We start from the raw sequence: 20,797 nt of genomic DNA, 5'->3' as shown, positions 1-20,797 counted from the left end.
CTCTTTCTCTCTTTCACAAACACATCCACAGCTATGAAAATTTCTTCCTGTCCTGTTCTCTCACCCATGGCGGGGTGGAACTATGTGCGCCCCAGCACACCAGTAAACAGTCTGTCAGCAAATATCTCTTCCACCTGGTGGTGTGGGACCAGAGGTGAGCCGGATGCAAATCCACACATGCTACACAGTCCTATGAATACAATCTCTTTGAGGTTGAAAACAAATGGCCTAATGTTTCAACACGTTAGATCTAAGTTTGTTTACTAAGTACTTTAGATGTAAAATGTGAAAATAGCTCCTCCATCTCCGCTTCCTGTGGCTGTTTTTGTACTCTGCCCCCTCACTGTGGAGTTTTATTGTTCTTCTGGTATATTTTAGTAGACAATTGTCATTTATTTTCTCCATCCCAGTGAATATATTTAGGTACATGCATGTAGGCGTGTATGTGCTATAATAACTCCAAGTGTAGGTGTTTAAATAAAATGTTTTATTTATATTCCTGTACATTTCTTGAGAATTTCTAATTGTATTCTTTACAAAAACATATTGCCATTTCAAAAACATGGTTCTGACTGGCATTATTTATATAATTTTAATTTATCTTTTTCAATGTATAGAGTTTGCTTCCCCGTCCAGATCAACCAGTTGCCAAGGGAGTCACAGCTGACTGTGATGCTATATGCCACCCCTCTACCGCCCCCTGGAGGTGCGGAGGAGAAGAGCAAGCAGAAACGCAGCATTGAAGCTCTGGGCTGGGTCACCATGCCCCTATTCAACTTTAGACAGTAAGCATGGATCGATATATTTTTTTATTATTGCTGGCCGACGGTCACATTTTGTGCACATAATGTCCATGTTATACTGGAGGGCATGAAAACGGGCTCTTTAAGCACTAGAGTTCTGTTGATACTCACCTCCTACAGCAAGCCAGTTGTGGTGTTTAGAACAGGCCGACTTTTGCAAGTGTAACACGGTCTACAAACACCACGCACACTCAAGCAAGTACATTTTTGTTGTTGTTTTTTTTTGTATTCCAATTCTTGAGAAATGGTGTATTGAGAAGTAGATAACAGTATACTGTGTATATACAGAAGTTAGGGGTGGGTGATGTGCCAAAATGGTTATTTCAATGTTCTTTTCCAGAAAATCATGATTTATCAGTTTTTTCATGTTGGTTTTGCTATTTTGTAAGTGACTGAGCAACACGGCCAAAGTAATGTCCCTAATTAAAAAAAAACTCATACATGCATACATGCATATATATATATATATATATATATATATATACACACATACACACACACTATATATATGTATATGTGTGTAATGTGTATGACAGATAAAATGACCCTACTTTGGCCTGAATGGTCTTTGTTCTTAAAAATAAGAACAAATGCACATTACAAATACTATAATATACAAATGGAATAATCTGTGCTTTTTTTTCACAGTAGGTGTATTTAATATTAGCATTTAAGTAAAAATTGAATGAATAAATGTAAAAATAAAACCCTACATTGACGTTACTGTATAAATTATTTATACACTGATTCTTATTAAAGCTAATAAAGTTATTCTCTCTCTTTTTGTTGTTTGATTTACATTAATTACAGGCGGCAGCAGGTTTATTAGGCTTCTGTCACTTTAAGACCTCCTGCATGGATCTAATATACAGACACGCATCCGGTTTTCCTCCAACTGTTTACGTTCACTTCAAACAAAACCCAACTGTGTTTTTGTAAACAATGTGCTTAAACCGTCAAATACACAAGAAGGCGCGAAAGATAACTTGGTTTAGTACTCGCGCGCTGTTTAACAGACTTAGTGTACACGCTCAGAAAAGGGCACGTAAGAACAGCGTGCAAACAAAATGTGTAACCGTAAAGGCTTTTTTATTTTTTTAAAAAAAATTTTATCTGACAACCCTACTGTTGCATTAACATGTGAATGTTCGTCGCACGACATTGTACAGATGTTGGGACGGAGGTGCCTGAACTGCGACTGATAGAATGCACTGTAGCACAATACTACGATAAACCTACGATATTTCTTCAAAAGCAGATGGTGGAGACATTTAAATCGTTCGCTATCAAAAATCATGGTATCACACATCCCTACCTGAAGTATAATTAATTTGAAGACTCATTGGACACACATCTCATGGTCAAATGCACTTGAAAGTCCATCTTAAATAACTTTTAAATCTAGATGATATAATGAGAATTTTCATGCTCTTGTTTGACTCTTTGACTGTAAAAAAAAAAAAGCAATAAAGCAAGTTATTGATGTTGCCTAATTTTAAAAGGTTCACGTGTTTGCTTAAGGATTTGTTTGCAGCCAGGGTCCATAGAACGTTTCTAGCAAAAACATTTACCATTGCTTGTAATATAAACACAAGAATCTATGTACTTAGTAGGTCAAGTATGTATGTATTTATGTACTGCGTCTTTGTCCGTATCCTGTTATTGCTTGTTTTGTGCATCTACAAGCGGATGTTGGGTGTTTTCTGACCCTGCACCCTATTTTCTTTCTTCCTCAGTGTTCTGACGTGTGGGAGGAAGCTACTGGGTCTCTGGCCTTCAACCCCCGGCAGTGGAAATGCTCGTTCCAGTACGCCCAACTTCAGCCAGCCAGACAGTGTCATCCTTCAGGTTTGGCCTTTTGCTCAATTCAATGTGTAATCATATAGTAAACGGTTTCCTGCATCATTACAGAACTCTCTCACCCACGTTCTCATTAAACTCACATTTACTCCCTACACACTCCATACAAATAGTTTTTCTTCATCTCCCCCTATATTTTGGTTGATCTGTCCTTTATCCTGGAGTTTTACAGCGTGCCAAATAGGCCCTTATCAGACCTTAAGAATGAGGCTCCTGTTTAAAACAAACCCGCCATCTCATTTTCATCTTTTTCTCATTTATGCATACACACTCACTATTGAGGACACATGCAAAGTTTTTAAGATGTTTATAAATGACAAGCAGTACATTTTTGAAGGCATGTAAGATTAGATTTATATGTAAAGGAGTATAATGAAGGTTAAATTCTGTGCTTGGCTCATAACTTTGGCGGTAATGGGGTCAGGCCAGTGTGCTAGTGGAAATGTAGGAAGGAACTATCCCACTTCTTGCAAAATGTCCTAAAAGTAGGTCAGGTAGCTCTGCAATGAGAGAGAAAGGATAAAGACATTTTATATGCATCTAAATAGACAATTTCCTGAGCATTTAATTTTGCCTGGGGCTGACGACACACAACTAGACATTTTTATTATGAAATTTTATTATGATGTTGTTTCATAAGAACATCAAGATAGCACAGATAATAACCAGTTACATATTACATATTAGGTTATTTTGAATCAGACATGACTGAACTTGTGGTTCAGAGAGTGAGTCAGACATTAATTCAGTAACCGGTCAGTGGTTGAGTCATTCGATTCAAATAAATAACAACTCAATAGTGACTTCTTGGTCTTTTTGACCAATTCAAAGTAAGCGTCTGTTATTTATATTTGGTGCACTTTTGTCATTTAATGATAATGTCATGAGTGCATTTTATACTGGAGGGCATGAAAACAGGCTCTTTAAGCACTAGAGTTTTGTTGATACTCACCTCCTATAGTAAACCATTTGTGGTGATCAGAACAGGCCGACTTCTGCAAGTCTAATGCGGCCTACAAACACCACATACACTCAAACATGTGCATTTTTAAGTGTATTGTGGTTCCTGAGCAGAAATGCAGCACTGCAAAGTAGATTACTGTATCTTAATTCATTCTACTTCTGGATTTACTCTGCTTTAGATTCATTGAACACCCATTTCATGGTCGAATTACTTAATGGAGATAGATTCATACTTGTAAATGTTCATACGTTTGACTTTCATCTTCAGGAAGTTTAAACGATAATAAAAAAAAAAAATCCAAAGCTGGCTTACATAAGTTATTGACATATCCTAAAGCAAACATGTGAACCTTCCAAAGAATTAGGCTGTTTGCAGGATCTTGAACTTTGGCAGTAATAGGGATGTGTTAGTGGAAATGTAGAAAGGAAGCAAGTATTACAAACGGTAACCTAGGCTGCATCCAAAATCACATACTAGTCACATTTTTTCACCAACTTTATAGGGAAGTATGTCAGAATTCACAGTACTCCTTAAACAGAAGGCAAAAAGTACCCATTTCTATTTCTGGTGAGATTCTGAAGTGCATACAATGGACACTTTACTATCCCATGAGGCCACAGGAGAGGGTTTTTGAATGGCAGGGAAGTGACGCAACTGACGCTGGTAGCATGATGACGACATGGCGAATGTAGTACGTCCGCATTACATTCATATTAATACACGCATTCCTACTATATAGAACATACTTTTTAATAAGTAGCTACTTTGAGTACATGCTTTTTTATTTCTGCTGTTTCAGAGTATGTGATTTCAGATGCAGCCATAGTACTTGGTTTATTTTGAATGGGACATGACTGAAGTTGTGGTTAAGAGCATGTGGATGTTAATTCAGTAACTGATCTGAAAGATTCAGTGGTTGGGTGAGTCATTACAACGATTCAAATAAATAACTGAATTCTTGATTTGTAAGTCTTTTTGACCCACCTTTTGAACGATGAATGGACAGTACATCTATCTACACTACTGTCATTATATTAAACATGGCACTGTAGCTTAAGCAGCAGTGCAGAAAACAGTCTATTAAGCACACACACATACTCAGACAATCATCACAAACACCTGAGACGCGTCACCCACAGACAACCCTCTGCACTTTGAGTCACCGCTTCCTCCACATGCGTTAATATCCTCTTAACACATTCAGACATGACATTTCACCGGCGTAAACAGCACTTCCCGCTGGTATTGTTCTGAATCTGTGTGGTAAATTGCATGCGCGCATATTTTTCTCTTCACTCGAACCGGGCCTCTGTGAAATTCCCACCCTACGCACAGGCCTCCTCCTATACAATCCCCGTTCTTCTTTCTGCAATCTCAGGGTGCCAAGCCAGCCCATAGTAGTGCCAATAGGACTCTTTTGTGCCCAAATGGCATGGCTTTGTCTAAGGGCAGTGGGCTGTGCAGTTTAAACTGGGAGCGAAGCCTGGTCCGGTGCCTATTCAGTAGGTTCTGCCCCTCATTAAGGTGCTGGGGTTATTCAGTGCATGCGAGGTGGCAGATTTCCCTCAGTCAGGCCCTGCAATCTGCCCGTTAAGCCCGCCCCACAGCTAAGATGCATCTGGTGCTAATGACACATCTGGGGCTCGTTAAAACTGCCTAATGTGTGCTCGCTCCTCTTAGATTCTCTCCTTGTCCTATCCTCTGACGCTTTCTCTCGCTCATTTCTCTGACCCCATTTTTCACATTCTTTCTATTGAAATCTTTGTTCAATTCACACTGTTCTTTGAAATTCTTAGTGGGTGTTCTAGATAATCCTGGCGAACCACTTTTTACAGGTAATTCATTATTGTAAGATACTGCTGGAGTTTATAAATAAGCATAAACCAAACTGCTATGCATGTATTACACAGTATAAGGGGGAAAATACAGATCACTTGTTTCAATAATAGCGGGTGAAAGTGCTGATATTATTTGTTTGACTCCAAGGTCCCTTTTGGGGGACAATCCAAGACAATAATCGAAAGCCTGATATTTTGAAGCTGATGTGTACCTCTGGTACTTCTATTCTAATAAACATTTTTCTTTTATTTATTTTTATTGTTTTTTTTTGGGGGGTGTTTTAAGTTATCTAAATTATTGACATTTTTTGTATAATTTAAAGACATCCGAGTGCCCCTCTAAATAGTGTAGAATTGCAATATCGCCTTTACAAAATGATCTACTTGACAGTGTTTGCCAGAATAAAAAAATAAAAAATAAAATAGTTTATCTGATTCAAGGTAAATGCGCAACTTTTTAAAATTATTTAAAAAAAAAATGTATTTCTGATTTGAAATGTATTATTGAAGCAAAATCTTGACAATAGTCTTTTCCCCCGTTCAAGTAGATATGAGTTTAACTTGAATGCCTATAGACTTAGTCAGGTTACAAGGCTGATTTAATTTTTCCACAAATGAAACTCACTTCTATCCCACACAACCTCACTTTTATTCGTGAACCATTAAATGCGTTGTCTGCCTGAGTAGAAAATAGCTTCCCAGGGGTGCTACCAAGATGGCTGCTGAGTGTACTGACTTGCCTTACGGGGGAACATTTGGTGCGAAGGTCATGAAATGGATGAAGGGCTTTGGTATTCATTATTGTGGTGTGTTCTGCTAATGGATGAAGGGTGGCGCTGAGAGGCATATAGCAATGATTGGACTGATTTCAACCCGGACTGACAGAAGTGTGAAAACTGACCCACATATCCCTATCATTTAAAGCTTTTTGTCATTGTTCTAATATGGTTTTCTTGATTTCAAAACTGTTTTTGTCACTGAGCTAAAGACATAAGGAAATTACAACCACATGGACCCAGTGTATGTTGAATCTCTGCGGTTAACATTTAGTGTTGGTGGTATTTAACTTGGCAAGTTTAAGGTGAAGGCCTCAGCTGTTCATGGTGCTGTCATCATGGCTTTCAGCACTCCTGTTAAACTGATGCCAGCCGTGACTAAATTTTAACGTTTGCTTTGGATCATAAACCGTTCACTCTTGTCCCACCTTTACAACCTCATTAGCTGAAAAAAACTTTACCTGTGCTAGCGGTTTGTTTTCTTTATATCTCTAACCCTTCCATGAACAACATAGCAATCAGCCTTAATAGCTATCTATTATATCAAATATTGAAATACTTGCATTTATTTTCTGATGACCTTATATGTAACATTTGTGATTTAATATCAATGGGCCTTTCTAGAATCGTGATATTAGAATAGACCATTTTGACATTTTGTCTTGCAAGTTTGAAGTTGTTTTTATTGATCCAGAAGAAAAAAGTTCAGTGAAATCTGTTCATACTGACCATTTCCATGATACATTTCAATACATTTGTGCCATCACTTAATGTTCACGGTCCACATACGTCATATACTAATTTTTTTATATATGAAAAATATCAAGCATTTTTACAAACTTATTTTACTAATTTGTTATATTAGTGTGTTTATTTAAATAGTTAAAAACAGTGTTTTACCTTTAGTAAAGTTTAATGATCTGATCTCTAACTTTATTTTATATACAGTATTTTATTTCATGCTGTTAAACTTTAAAACATATTTTTTTGATGGTTCCTCTAGTTTTTAAAAATCCCTTTTAATATGCTGAATATTACCAAATGGCTGAAAAATAGATATTTTAGCTTTTTTGCCCAGTCTTAATATCTATACACCAATTGTCTGAGAAATACCATAAAGAGTCATATGAAGAACAGTTTTGCCATAACCGTTTTCATTTCAGGCTAATAACTGTTACTTTTAACTGTTCTCCTGGGTGTTTTTACACCCTCTATTGTTAAACAGGGTCTCATTTTCAACACAACTCTCCTTGTCTATTCAGGTGGACTTTCCCACTTCTTCTTTCGAAGTACGCTTCAGCACCCCCGCTCCTGCAGAGTTCAGTCCCCAGTACGAGTTCTCCCGTCTGGACCAGGTCAGCCAAAAGCAGCTACAGGATGTCTTGCACAAAAAGTCCCTTTTCTGGTGAGTTGGCTGTATTCCGTGTAATACTTACCTTAACCAACACTGCATATCTCTTGACAATATTGCCCCTTTTCCACCAACACGGTTCTGGTGTCAGAGCCAATCCGTAAACGTTCCTTGAATTTCCACCAAATTCTGGGGCAGAAACGTAAACTCTGCACCAGCGTAAACCACTCCCACAAACCAAAATGAAACCGCTAATGTCCTCATTTCAGAACAAGACGTTTATTTGACGGACGTTAGTTAATCTTTCTGCTTATTATATTTAAATGGTTTGTTCACCCAAAAATTAAACTTGTCATTTACTCACCCTCATGTTGTTCCAAACCTGTAAGACTTTAGCTCGTCTTCGGAAACACAAGTTAAGATTTTTAATAATCTGAGCGATTTCTGTCATTCCATTGACAGTTTATGCAACTACCACTTCCACACTTCAAAAAGTCCATAGAGAGATTGTAAAACTAATCCATATGATTTCAGCGGTTTAGTCCAAATTTTCAGAAGGGACATGATCGCTTTATATGTCGAACAGATTTAATTTAGGTGGACTGGTTCTGATGGGCTGTTTTGAAGAGGAAGTATGAAAGCTCAATGGTTCTTAGGTTTTTGCTAGTTTTGTGAGCCTGTGAGTTAAAAATCATTTACATCTCATTTGATCATTCTAGCTCAGTTATGTAATGTTACTGCAAATAGTGGGTGTTTACACATGTAAGCTGCTTTGGTTGGTAACCACAAAAGAGAATGCAGTGGTTTGATGTACATATATAAAGGTTATAAAAACTGCATCTTCTACTGGACAAGGAGGGTTTCAGTGCAGCTGCAACCCCAAATAACCAACTCATGCAAATTCAGATTCAGCTGTCATTACTCCTCATTCATATTTCAGCGACCTGCAGCATGAAATCACTTTTCCGCTCCCAAATGAGCATGTCTGTGTTGGAACAGAGGTTGAACAAGCTCTGAGGGATGTTAAGGAGTTCAGACACATAAGAGAAAGGATGAAGCAGACTGCTGTAGCAGTTGGTGTCAGATCTTTCCTTGTTTCCGGGAAGGATAACGCATAGCATTTCCTACTTCCTCTTGTCCTCTGTGTCTAGGGTTTGGTATCGAACTCGGTACCGAATTACGTTGGTACTACCGAGTACCAATTTCGCATTAAATCAGTCTGTCAAATTTCGGTTCCTGAGAATGCATCTGGTGATTTTTATAGACTAGTGTCTGTGAATATTAAACCGCAAAAAGGCAATTTAAATACGAATCCTGCTTGTCCTGCATGTTTCTGTTTGAATTAATGGTGCAGATGTGGGGTTTAATTTAACGCACACACTCACTGAATCGCGCGTTACGGTCGCATGTTTCCATCTCTGACTTTTACATTTATGCATTTAGCAGACTCTTTTATCCAAAGCGACTTACAACTTGGGAGTACAGGAAGTGATTGGTCATGAAGAGTCGAGTAAGCGCAACAAGTGCCTGAAATACTGAGTCCGTGTACATTGCTCAGTGTAGCACAGGCTAGAGTAGGGAGGGAAAAAGGGAAGAAAGAGGAAAAGAAAGGGTTTTTTTATTTTATTTATTTGTTTTTTTTATGAGGTTAAGTCCTCACGGAAGAGATGAGTTTTTAGTTGACTTTTGAATGATTCTGCGTTTCGGATGGCGGTGGGAAGATCGTTCCACCAGCTGGGAACGTTGAAAGAAAATGTTCTGGAAAGGGTTTTTTTGCCTCTCTGTGATGGTACCACAAGCCGTCGCTCCTTAGCTGAGCGAAGGCTTCTGGTGGGGGTGTGGACTCGTAGAATCGAGTCAAAGTATGCTGGAGTTGAGCTCGTGGTGGCTCTGTAGGCATAAAAATGCAGACATAAAAGCTGAACGTCATCTACCGTCATATCCTAAACACACAGAAACTCAAAGGTCTTCACGGCAACCCGTCAAAATAAAAGTTTGGTTTAACTTGACAAATAGATTACTGTTGTACAGTAGAATTTAGATGGGTCTCAATGTAGTAGTAGTAATAATACTAACACTACTTAAATTACTTAAAGTTGGTAACTTATTACATTACTGTTCTAATTTTAACAGTATAAAGCCTCCAGATGTGCAGCATTTTGTTTGACAATAAAAAGTTTAATTTAAATTAAAAGATAAATTAAATTACTGTTTATGTCTTCGTTTGATTACCAGAAAATACACAACACAGAATTTGTGGGAAATCTTTTCTTAGAAATGAAGAGAGAAATGTATTCAATTAAGGAGCTAGTAGCCTACTATTTACTGGTAAATATTACAGTATACAGTGTCACACAGGAAATGGCAGACAGTGACCAAGGCAGCTCTGGCATAATGTCAATAACACTTCTATAAAGGACTTAGCTTCTTTACAGTTATTGAGGTAAACCTCCTTAAAGTACTGAAAAAAAAAGTACCGGTACCGAATTTCAGGTACCCAACCCTATCTGTGTCCCTATTTGCTTTCCCCATCTCATCCCTCCTTTCAAATGACTGTGGGAGGAATCGTGGAGTTGGAAAGATTGGGATGTGAGAACAGTAGTCTGGTGGCGGGGGAGCGTGAGGAGAACAGGAAATGAGAACCAGCACACACTATTAAGACTGGGGAATTAAATGTTAAATATAATAAAATATAATTTTTACTATACATTTTAAACATTTTATTTGTGTAAATGATAGATGATTCATAATGAGTTTATAATATACCGTAATATACAGTTCAAATGTTTGTGGCAAATTATTTATTTTTAAAGTAATTTATACTGTTTCTCATAGTGTTATGCATTTTAAATTGATCAAAAGTGACAGACATTTATAATGTTACAAAAGATTTTAAATAAATGCTGTTCTTTTGCATTCTATTCATTTAAAGCATCCTGAAAATAGAGGGGGAAAAAAACAGCAGAACTATTTTCGACATTGATAATAAGAAATTTTACTAAATCAACCAAATCAACATATTAGAATGATTTCTGAATGATACTGTGACACTGAAGACTGGAGTACAGTAATTATGTTAACTCAGCTTTGCCATAGCAGGAATAAATGACACTTTTAAAATATCAAAATGGAAACTGTTATTTTCAATTGTAATCTTTCGCAACTTTACAGTTTATTTATTTATTTTTTTATTTAAAAAAAGCAGTCCTAATGCTGCATAAGAGATTGAAAAATCGTAACGCTCCAAACCTTTGAACGGTAATGTATTTAAAGGCCCAAAAAATTTTATTCTGTCATTTACTCAACCCTCAAGTTGTTCCAAATCTGTATGAATTTATTTCTGATGAATATTTCCATAGTATGGAAAAACATGCTATGGAAGTCAATGAGGTCCCTCAACTGTTTGGTTACCAAATTTTGTGTTCAATGTAAGCGAGGAATTCCTACAGGTTTGGAACAACTTAATGAAAACTATCCCTTTAAATCATATTATATGGTTTCATATAATGCATACTAAACCAACATTAAAAAAATAACTATTATATTAAATCGATTAAAGGTGAACTATGTAGGATTTTTGCAGTAAAATATCCAGAAACCACTAGGCCAGTGTTATATATTTTGTTCAGTTGAGTACTTAGAATATCCCAAATGTTTCCAACTATTTGTAAATCGTGAGAAATTGCTATTTTAACCAAGGAACCGGGACGTGTGAGCTATGCGTGTGAGGGAGTCACCTGTCGATTGCGTCATATCTGCGTCACCCTCAGTTTCCAGTTTTATTCAGTGAAACACTTTACTCTCACTGCAGTGTGAACAAGTGTCATAGCAGCCGCCGAGAGAACGTCATAACTTCCTTTTCAACACACTCAGATATATCTAATACGATAAACAGAGTTGGGTTACCTCATACTCATGACTGGAAAAGCGGAAGTGGCGCCGGCAACCGTGTCATAATAATAGTCCCGCCGGCACCTATGCCATAATAACAGTCCCGCTCTTCAATCGCTCCTGCGGCCTTGCTCAGCTCCACAACACTCGGTCCTGCTCTGCTTCACTACAGTAATGTTAATAATCGCATCCATGAACATGATTTCTGCCCGAGTCCTATCCTGACCGGATTTTCCACCGGCTGTGACGTGAAGACCACATGTCCCAAGATTCTGCGCTCAAACGTGGCGTCATCAAACTATGCCTTTGTTTTGAACAGGCGACCTCTAGTGGACAGAAAAGTTACATAGTGTAGCTTTGACCTTGTGTTTTCAATGATCAGGCCTTTATTGAATATGACGACATATCTGGTGCTCAGCAGGGCTTGGTACTGTACAGTACTCACTTTGTTACCATCAGCTTTAGACAGCAGATGTGGAGATCCTCCCCAACTGGCCCTGTTCCTCCTCTCCTCCTCTCTCAGCTGTTTTTCCTCTTGGTCTCTGCAGCAAATGTTTCAGAGCTCCACAGACTCTGAGCAACCGTGTAAAACGTGGAGCCACACCAGCCTGGAAATATTCAGTCATAAATTGTCTCCAGCTCTCGGATCAAAGGTTGAGCATTAGAGTTGGGTGTAAACTCTCTGATCTGGCTTGACAGCGGAGAGTTAATGTTTAAACTCTTTTCTCTTTTTCATGCAGTTTATCGATTCTAGAAGCTGATTTAAAAGTGTATCGGGACCAGAATATTATAGAATCTTTTTGATGGGCTCTCAGTAAGCAACCACCCAGAGCAACCTAGCAACTGCTTGGTAACATGCTAGAAAACATTCAGAACACCCTGGCAACCACTCACAACAACAATAGTAGAATGTCTGAAATTGGCAAGGACAACCCACAATTTCTTCAGAAACGGTGCAAATCTGTGTGTCTGGTTGCCCAATGTGTTTTTTGTTCCAGCAGGAACCATGTTTATTAAATTTAGCATTAGCTCATGTCCATTTGGTTGTCCTTTTCTTTACCGATTGATTTGCAGAAGGGCCTCAGGGTTGCTTTGGGCAGCTGCAGCCAGGAATCAATACTCCTCAAGCCTCTTGTGAATTGTGGGATATGTAGTCATCTAACGACAGCCATGCTTGCATGTTGAAAAGCGTGGGTGTGACCGTATGAAGCATTCACAACCCTTCCCCCAGTATATTGAGCTTTCTGATGACTCTTTATGGTTATGGCCCAGCAGGCGCAGAGGTAATTTGATCTGGGGGTCCTGCCCTACGGCTGTCATCCCTAGAGGAACAAGCCACTCCCCAACATGAATTCATAGGCCCGCAGAAAAACATGGTAGCTAAACATTGCCGATTACATGGGTATGTTTAACAAATGATATCCAACAAGGGTTAAGATAAGCAGCATGAAAGACCTCAACACATCATTATAAAAATATTTTTAAGCGTTGATGGTGTGTTGATCATTATTTGTACAGGCTATAGCTAGTTGTCAGTCCCCTCTGTGCATTTAAATATTATTCATGAAATTAGTCCAAGGTAAACAGTACTGTTTTTGAATAGAGCCAAGGGCAAGTGTTTACGTCCATACTTATACCTCAGGGTTTGGTATATCAGTGTAGAAGACATGCAGCATAAATGACCTAGAGATTCAGTGTGGTTATTTTCTATCCTTCACTGCAGTGAGAGCCCACACACACACCTTCTTTGAGATGCTTTACGGTCTTAATTGTTGTATTAGCAGCATCTTAATTTTGTCAAGATGGGATGTTTGCACACATTTAAGCTTTATTTATTTAATTTAAGCTTTATCAGAATTTCAGATTATCAGATACCTTTTTGAGGTGCTTTTTGTAAGTTTTTTTTTTTTTCTTCTCTCCCCTCATTAACGATGAAAATGGCAAAATTAAACCTACCGTTCAGACGCTTGGGGTCAGTAAGATTGTTTTAATGTTTTTGAAAGTCTCTTATGCTCACCAAGGCTGCATTTATTTGCTTCCTTTTTAAACTGTCCAAAAACAAGATAACCCAATCTGATAATGATAGCATTTGTGATGAAAGGCTGCAAACCTTTTTGAGGTGAGGTGTAGATGATGGGTTGCTATGTCTTCCAGCATAGCATAGTTTTTTTTTGCAGTATGCTTGAGCTCACGTGTCTATCACCAAGTCTGCATTTCCAGTATGATTTGAGAGGGAAAAAGATGGATGGATGGATGGAAATATGTATTGTTAATATAAGTTTGTAAGTGCTGTGCAAGTTTGTGAACTGTTTGTGCTAACATGGAAAAAAACAACAACAAAAATCCTCTTTTCATAAAAAAGAATTATTAGCTAAATAATAATTGCTGTTCCCTTTATCTAGGTTGACTCCGGAGGACCGGCGTCTGTTGTGGGAGAAGCGTTATTTCTGCCATGCGGAAGCCAGTCGTCTGCCGCTGGTCCTGGCTAGCGCACCCAGCTGGGAGTGGGCATGTCTGCCTGACATCTATGCCCTGCTCCACCAGTGGGAATGCATGAACCACCTGGATGCCCTAGGCCTGCTGAATGCCACGTGAGTGTTATGGTAACCATGGCAACAGCTTGCTCAGTTGTTTAGCTGGAGGCTAAGCAGAGCTTGACTGTCCTTCAGCGGCTGGCAGTCGGGCTGATTTGAGTGGACCATGAAGAATTGACCTTTTAGATTTGTCCAGCAGAGCACATGTGGAGCGCAGATATCTCTCGACATTTACTGACATGATTTGATTTAGATTTGTAACACTAATAAAGCTTTTAAATCAAATCAAATCTGCTCAACAAAGAGAGCCACAAGGTTTGATCTATCAGCTCCAACTAGGGTGACCAAGATGGTCCAGCAGGTTAACTTTGACTGATCCAGTCCATCAAGCTTTGACATATAATGGATGTAAAGAAATACACATTAATAGTGACTATCCAGTCCGTCATTTATAGTCATTGTCCAGTTTATTGTATCCATATTATTAAATGCAGGTTATAGAGCTTTTATAGTAGTTTATTGCACCATAAAAGTAGATTTTTAATTTTTCAGGTTTCCAGATCAGGAGTGCAGGCGGACGGCGGTACAGTGGATGGACTCCATCTCTGATCCTGAGCTTTTGGACTTCCTTCCTCAGTTAGTGCAGGTAACAAAGGCCTCGCATCCTCCTTTCATGCTGGGACTCTATTCCCTCCTTTCCCATTGACCTTGATCTGTTTATATCCCACCTGGCTTTCTTTTTACCTTCCGTCCTTTTTGTTCCCTCACCCTCTGATTTCTCCCACGTCATCCAACACTTCACCATCCAACAATCACTAACACTTTCTCTTTGTGCAGGCGCTGAAGTACGAGTGTTATCTGGACAGTCACCTTGTGCGTTTTCTGCTGAGGAGGGCCATCGGGGATGTGCGCATAGCTCACTACTTATTCTGGTGTGTCCTCTACTCAGATTATACTTGAACCAGTGTGAAATCGTGTCAAGCTGCCTCATACTCTCACATTCAGTGTTAAACTGATGCACTCGTGTGATTTTATATTTGAACCTTTGACCTGTCAGCACCTTTATCAAGCATTCAAATCATGTATTGCACATGTAGATTGTGTATGAAATCAGTTAACGGCTCCACCTGCTGTACAGATGCAGCAATGTTCTTACTTGGAGCAGTCAAATCCTTTATGAATATGGTTACATTTTCCCCCTAAAATTAAAATATTTAATTTCATATTTTTAATGAAGATAATAAAGATTTTTGCACTGACATTCTTTTCAGAACAGTTACGCTAAGCTTACCCTACAAGTTCTTATTGCTCTAAAGCAACATACACATTCTTATTCTCATTATTGCAATATTTAAAAAATGATTCATAATATTAATCGTATAAAATATGTAAACATCATTGTAGCATTTATTGCACTGCATTTTAATTAATAAACATTTTTTATTAATTTTGATATTTTAAGAATTTTAAACACATTTTACTAATAAAGGGGAAAATTACTGTATTAAAGTTCTATAATGTATCTGGTATTGTCTCATTTTTAAATGATTTTCATTAACAAATTATTTTTGTAACTGTAAATGTATTAATATTTTTTTTAAGTATTCATACATAATTTTTAACATGTTGCTTTGCCTCTTAATTAAAAATCATTACTTTTGTTACATTTTTAATCTTTTTTTTGTTTAACTAATCAACTGAAAACGTACTGTATTAAAGTAATAAGAATCATCATTTTAAAAATGAGAAGGACAATACCAAATGCATTATAGTAATGAAAATTCGGGTGCTTAAGTGCTCCTAAAAATATTGTCACAATGTAATCGATTTTTAAATGTTTATGCAAAAGAAAATCATAATTGTTTTCTCTTTTTTTTGGGGAGAAATGTCACCTGTAAATTTCTTGACAGGTTTCAAGAGATTCCTCAAGTTCGTTTCATGACTTAATGAAAACAAACTTGAAAATGAACTTGAAAAAGACTTTATAAAATGATTTCAAAAGAAAATTAATTGCTAATTTTAAAGGTTGTTGGATCATTCCTTTGTCTCTTTCTTTGTAGGTTGCTGAAAGATACTCTTCAGGACTCTCAGTTTAGCGTGAGGTATCAGTATCTGCTGGCGGCTCTTCTCTGCTGCTCTGGTCGAGGTTTGAGGGAAGAGTTTGATCGGCAAGGCTGGCTGGTCAACATTCTGGCTAAAGTAGCCCAGCGGGTCCGAGATGCCTCGCCTTCATCCAGACAGGTTAGACTCACTGTTCCTTATTTACATCTGGTTTTAGGGTGCTTTCACATCTCTAGTTCGGTTCATTTGGTCCGAACCAAGGGCAAACAATTATACATTGTAGCGTTTTTCAGCTTTTTTGGTTCCTTTTCACACCATACTGATTGCTTTGCTCCGAACCAGTTGAAACGAACCAAAATGCAGTCACAAGACCATATCCACATCACTCATTGGCCATGGTGTATTTCCTAAACTGCGGCTGTGCGGGCTGGTTTTGTCCCTGGCCATAATCTATTACATTGTTTGTATATACACCACAATATGCAAACAATACATTTCTATAATGAAGCGCGGATGCGTCTTGAAAGCAACGTTCTAATGCACTGCATCGCTCGTCACTTCAAGCGAAGATTGCGCTGTTCTTGTGAGTTTTTGAAAGTTGGGACCTAATATGGTCATCAGACCAAATTTCTATGGGGCTCCGCACCTCCTCACTACTCCAACTTTGTCCGTGAGATGCCATGCTAATGTGCAAACTGTCAACAAACACTTCCTCATCACATAATGCACAGCGCAGCTGGTTTAGTCCAAAAATGATCAGTACTTTTTGCAGTTGGGTCTGTTCGAGGTCGGATCACGTTCTCACCACAAACAAACCGCTCCAGAGTTCGTTTGAAAGCTTACCGAGAACACCTCTTCAAGGAGGTCTCGGTACGCTTGTTTGGTCCGCTTTTGGTGCGCACCCGAGTGCGATTGCTGCTTTCACACCTGACCAAACGAACCGCACCAAAGGGGAAAACGAACTCTAGTACGATTCAACCGAACTAAATGAGGCAGGTGTGAAAGCACCCTTAACCTCTATTTCACAAGGTCCAATCAGTGCCCAGTTTTCTAATGAGAACAATTGTGACTTAAAAATTCTTTTTTTTTTTTTAACTGGGCTGGCTTCTAAGTTTCTCATTTAGTTGATGGCTGCAATGCTCTTACTATTTTTAAAGAACAGGTCTGTGCCAAAGACTGATTGTAGGGGTATTTTAACGTTCTCCGGACTTCTGGTCAGCACATTAATCATGGTTCGTCTGGTTTTCAGGCTATTCTCCGTGAGGGGTTAGAGGAGGTCAAACAGTTCTTCTGTGTGAACAGCAGTTGTCGACTTCCTCTGAACCCAGGCCTGCTTGTCAAGGGTATCAACATACAGGTAATTACAGAATGTAATTCTAATGTAATCTATATCAAACATTTGTAAGTCATTGTATTTTTCTTGTCAAGATGTTAGAAACAAAACGCATATCTTTCATTCTCTCTTCGTGTAGTCTTGCTCCTACTTCAACTCTAATGCAGTGCCCCTCAAGCTCTCATTCCAGAACCAGGATCCTCTGGGAGACAACATCAACGTCATATTTAAGGTACCACCTTCCCGACCCCCGTGTGTGTGCATTATGGATCAGCGGTTCTACACTTTTTCAGACGTTGTCTTGGTCGTTTATGGTTGTGTGTTCTCACTCAGGCTGGAGATGACCTGCGGCAAGACATGCTGACACTACAGATCATTCGGATCATGAATAAGATCTGGATCCAGGAGGGACTTGACATGAGGATGGTCATCTTCCGCTGCTTCTCTACGGGACGGGGCAGAGGTAAACATCCATCCTCCAACGTCGAGCTTTCTGTTTATGACCTCATCAGTGTCTGAAATTTTCTACAATATTTTCCCACCTAGAATTACCATTTCTTTCTTTTATGAGAGTTGTTTTTTTTTTTTTTACCATATCCAAACACTCTATACATTTTGTGAATAACCCTATGCCAAATACTAAATAAATTAATTGTTAGTAAAATAAAAGTAAAAATAAGCTTTTAAATAATTGGCCCTTATGTTAGATTAAAGAGCTCTCTACTGTGTAATGTCACAGTAGTTTTTATTGATTAAAAAATAAATGAATCAAAAATATTATTAAAATATATTATAAATATTTATTAAATGTTATATACATTTTTATTTAATTTCTTTTTTTAAAGAAAACATTTTCGATTTTATATACATTTAAACATTTCAAAAATATACATTACCCTGAAGGTGATAAAAATTAAAATTTAATAAAATTTAATATAATTTATTTATTTATTTTTTTTAATTTTGTGACACTTTTTGCCCCAAACCTTGATTAAACCGTAATATGATTGTATAAAATGTGAATTTCTAAGTATGTAAATGCAAGTAAACTCCTAATTGCCCTTGTGTAGGCATGGTAGAGATGATTCCAAGTGCAGAAACCCTGAGGAAGATCCAGGTTGAGCATGGAGTAACTGGTTCCTTTAAGGACCGGACATTGGGAGACTGGCTGCAGAAACACAACCCGACTGAGGATGAGTATGAAAAGGTACTGTACAGTATCGTTACACTACATTTAAGACCAATTTGCTCAACCAGATGGTATGTGCAAACTGTTATGCTGTAAAATGTCAGTCCATAGCTGCTTTAGTTGCATTGGGTTGCATCATGTTTCTTATTTTGCCTGTCCTAATAATAATGTGAAAAGAGATTTGGTGATTCAAGCCCTTCTGTCCCAAAGTGGTTGGTTAAAATCTATTTCTGTTGCTTTTTCGCAGGCGGTGGAAAACTTCATCTATTCGTGTGCTGGTTGTTGTGTGGCCACGTACATTCTAGGCATCTGCGACCGACACAATGACAATATTATGCTGAAGACAAGCGGACACATGTTCCACATTGACTTCGGCAAATTCCTGGGGCATGCACAGATGTTTGGCAACATCAAACGGTAGGAACATTGAAAAAAAGAATTCCTCTGCCCCACATTTTGATCAACTGTTATCTTGCAGAAAAATGTAGAAATATGAGAGTTGCAGCAATCTTTCACATTGCTTCCTCCCAAAGGAATTGAATAAAGTAATAAGCCCCAAGAAGCCATGGTTTACAGTGAATTTAGAACAGCTAAGGGGTGTTGTTAGGCACGACACAAAGCGGAGGTCACTGGTGCATGTTTGTAGAGTAATTTACAACGGCTTCGAACATGGCTCAGCCAGAATCATTGAACGGAACTACACGTTTTATAAGAATGATTTTGAGCTAAACCAGATCTGGGTTGTTGATAGTAAATGTTATCACAGATTATAATGATCCTGTTTTTTACAGTGACCGGGCTCCTTTCGTGTTTACATCTGACATGGCGTATGTCATCAATGGAGGTGACAAGCCATCCAGCCGTTTTCATGATTTTGTGGACTTGTGCTGCGAGGCCTACAATCTCATTAGGAAACACGCACATCTGTTTCTTAACCTGCTTGGCCTGGTGAGTTCCCAGATAACACCACATACTGGTCTTTCCTTTGTGAATACATTCAACTAAAACAAAATGCACAAACTGAGTTGAGGTTAAGTAATGTTCTCTGGCTTGCTTTATCATTTGCCTGTGATTTGAATGCATTGTATTCTTCTGCACTAACCCCCTGTGTGTTTGTGTGCAGATGCTGTCCAGTGGGATACCAGAGTTGTCTGATGTGGATGATCTGAAGTATGTCTATGATGCTCTGAGACCACATGAATCCGAAGCAGATGCCACCATGCACTTCACCAGGTGAAAACGTTCTTCCTTTTGCACTTGAAGTCCACAATTAGAATGAAAAAAGAGCGGTCCCCTTGGTGCCAGTAAGCAATCTTATAGGAACCACTCAGAACACCCTAGCAATTCTGGAATGTTGTCAGGCCAATTGTGTGTGTTTTCAATGAATTCCTATGGAATTGAGTTTCCATTGGAATGAAAGGAAAATGCTCGCCAGTCGAGATGCGTTGTAAATTAATGACAGTTCGGCCATGCGCATTTTACTTTCAGGTTAGAATTGGTGCCAAATCGAGGGTTTGAATGGTGGGTTTTGCTGTTGTGTTTTTCATTAAGAATAACAGGCTAATGATAAACTCACTTGAATAGACGCTTTTACATTTATTTGCATACATACATACATACATACATACATACATTTATTACATTTAGCTTTGAAACCAAATCTTCCGCCATCTTGTCAGCTTTCTGATGAATGAAATTGGACTCTTGCTGCTGGTCTGTGCTGCAACTCTCACTATTAAGCAGACACGCTCAGTTTTTATTAATAGTTTCTGTTCTATAACTGAATATTTTATTACTAGCCTATTAAAAAAAATCTAAATGACCATGGGGGGCGGTGCTGCAGTGGGCAAGTGGTGTAACCGGCAATACCGACTATCAGAGCAAGCCTACTCTCTCTACAGAAAACGTACAAGTTATTGCCATTGTCCATTGAATCCATTTGTCTTCTAGCCTTCATCTTAATCTTGTCCCTTCCTCTAGGCTGATCGAGTCAAGTCTTGGCAGTGTGGCTACCAAACTCAATTTCTTCATCCATAACCTGGCCCAAATGAAGTTTGCATCCTCTGAGGAGCGCCCCGTTCTATCATTTGCTCCACGCGTCTTTACTCTAAAGACTGACGGTGTCATTCGCAGCCTATTTGTTTGCAGACACATCAAAACCTATACTCCAAGCAAAGGCTATGTAAGTCTTCTGCTT

General features: G+C 38.4%; 1 protein-coding gene across 2 annotated transcripts in view; it reads left to right on the top strand.

Annotated features, from left to right (window-relative positions):
- pik3c2b (phosphatidylinositol-4-phosphate 3-kinase, catalytic subunit type 2 beta) overlaps window positions 1–20,797 on the top strand; it is a 55,743-nt gene that overhangs the window by 29,150 nt on the left and 5,796 nt on the right. For both annotated transcript variants that reach the window (XR_013818609.1, XM_079845049.1), the window contains exons 12-27: window positions 32–154; window positions 618–785; window positions 2,540–2,651; window positions 7,504–7,646; window positions 13,886–14,074; window positions 14,570–14,663; window positions 14,855–14,949; window positions 16,078–16,258; window positions 17,328–17,435; window positions 17,551–17,643; window positions 17,745–17,874; window positions 18,482–18,618; window positions 18,848–19,017; window positions 19,392–19,548; window positions 19,724–19,833; window positions 20,581–20,782. Coding sequence is in view for 1 of the 2 variants with exons in the window: in XM_079845049.1 (XP_079701175.1) it covers window positions 32–154; window positions 618–785; window positions 2,540–2,651; window positions 7,504–7,646; window positions 13,886–14,074; window positions 14,570–14,663; window positions 14,855–14,949; window positions 16,078–16,258; window positions 17,328–17,435; window positions 17,551–17,643; window positions 17,745–17,874; window positions 18,482–18,618; window positions 18,848–19,017; window positions 19,392–19,548; window positions 19,724–19,833; window positions 20,581–20,782 (2,212 nt within the window). In the remaining variant the exon portion in view is untranslated. The remainder of the gene's footprint in view (window positions 1–31; window positions 155–617; window positions 786–2,539; window positions 2,652–7,503; window positions 7,647–13,885; window positions 14,075–14,569; window positions 14,664–14,854; window positions 14,950–16,077; window positions 16,259–17,327; window positions 17,436–17,550; window positions 17,644–17,744; window positions 17,875–18,481; window positions 18,619–18,847; window positions 19,018–19,391; window positions 19,549–19,723; window positions 19,834–20,580; window positions 20,783–20,797) is intronic.

Source organism: Gobio gobio (genome assembly GCF_949357685.1).
Source record: "Gobio gobio genome assembly, chromosome: 19".
Classification (NCBI taxonomy): Eukaryota; Metazoa; Chordata; class Actinopteri; order Cypriniformes; family Gobionidae; genus Gobio; species Gobio gobio.
Note: the sequence above shows the minus strand (reverse complement) of the source record. Positions and strands in the feature narration are given on the sequence as shown.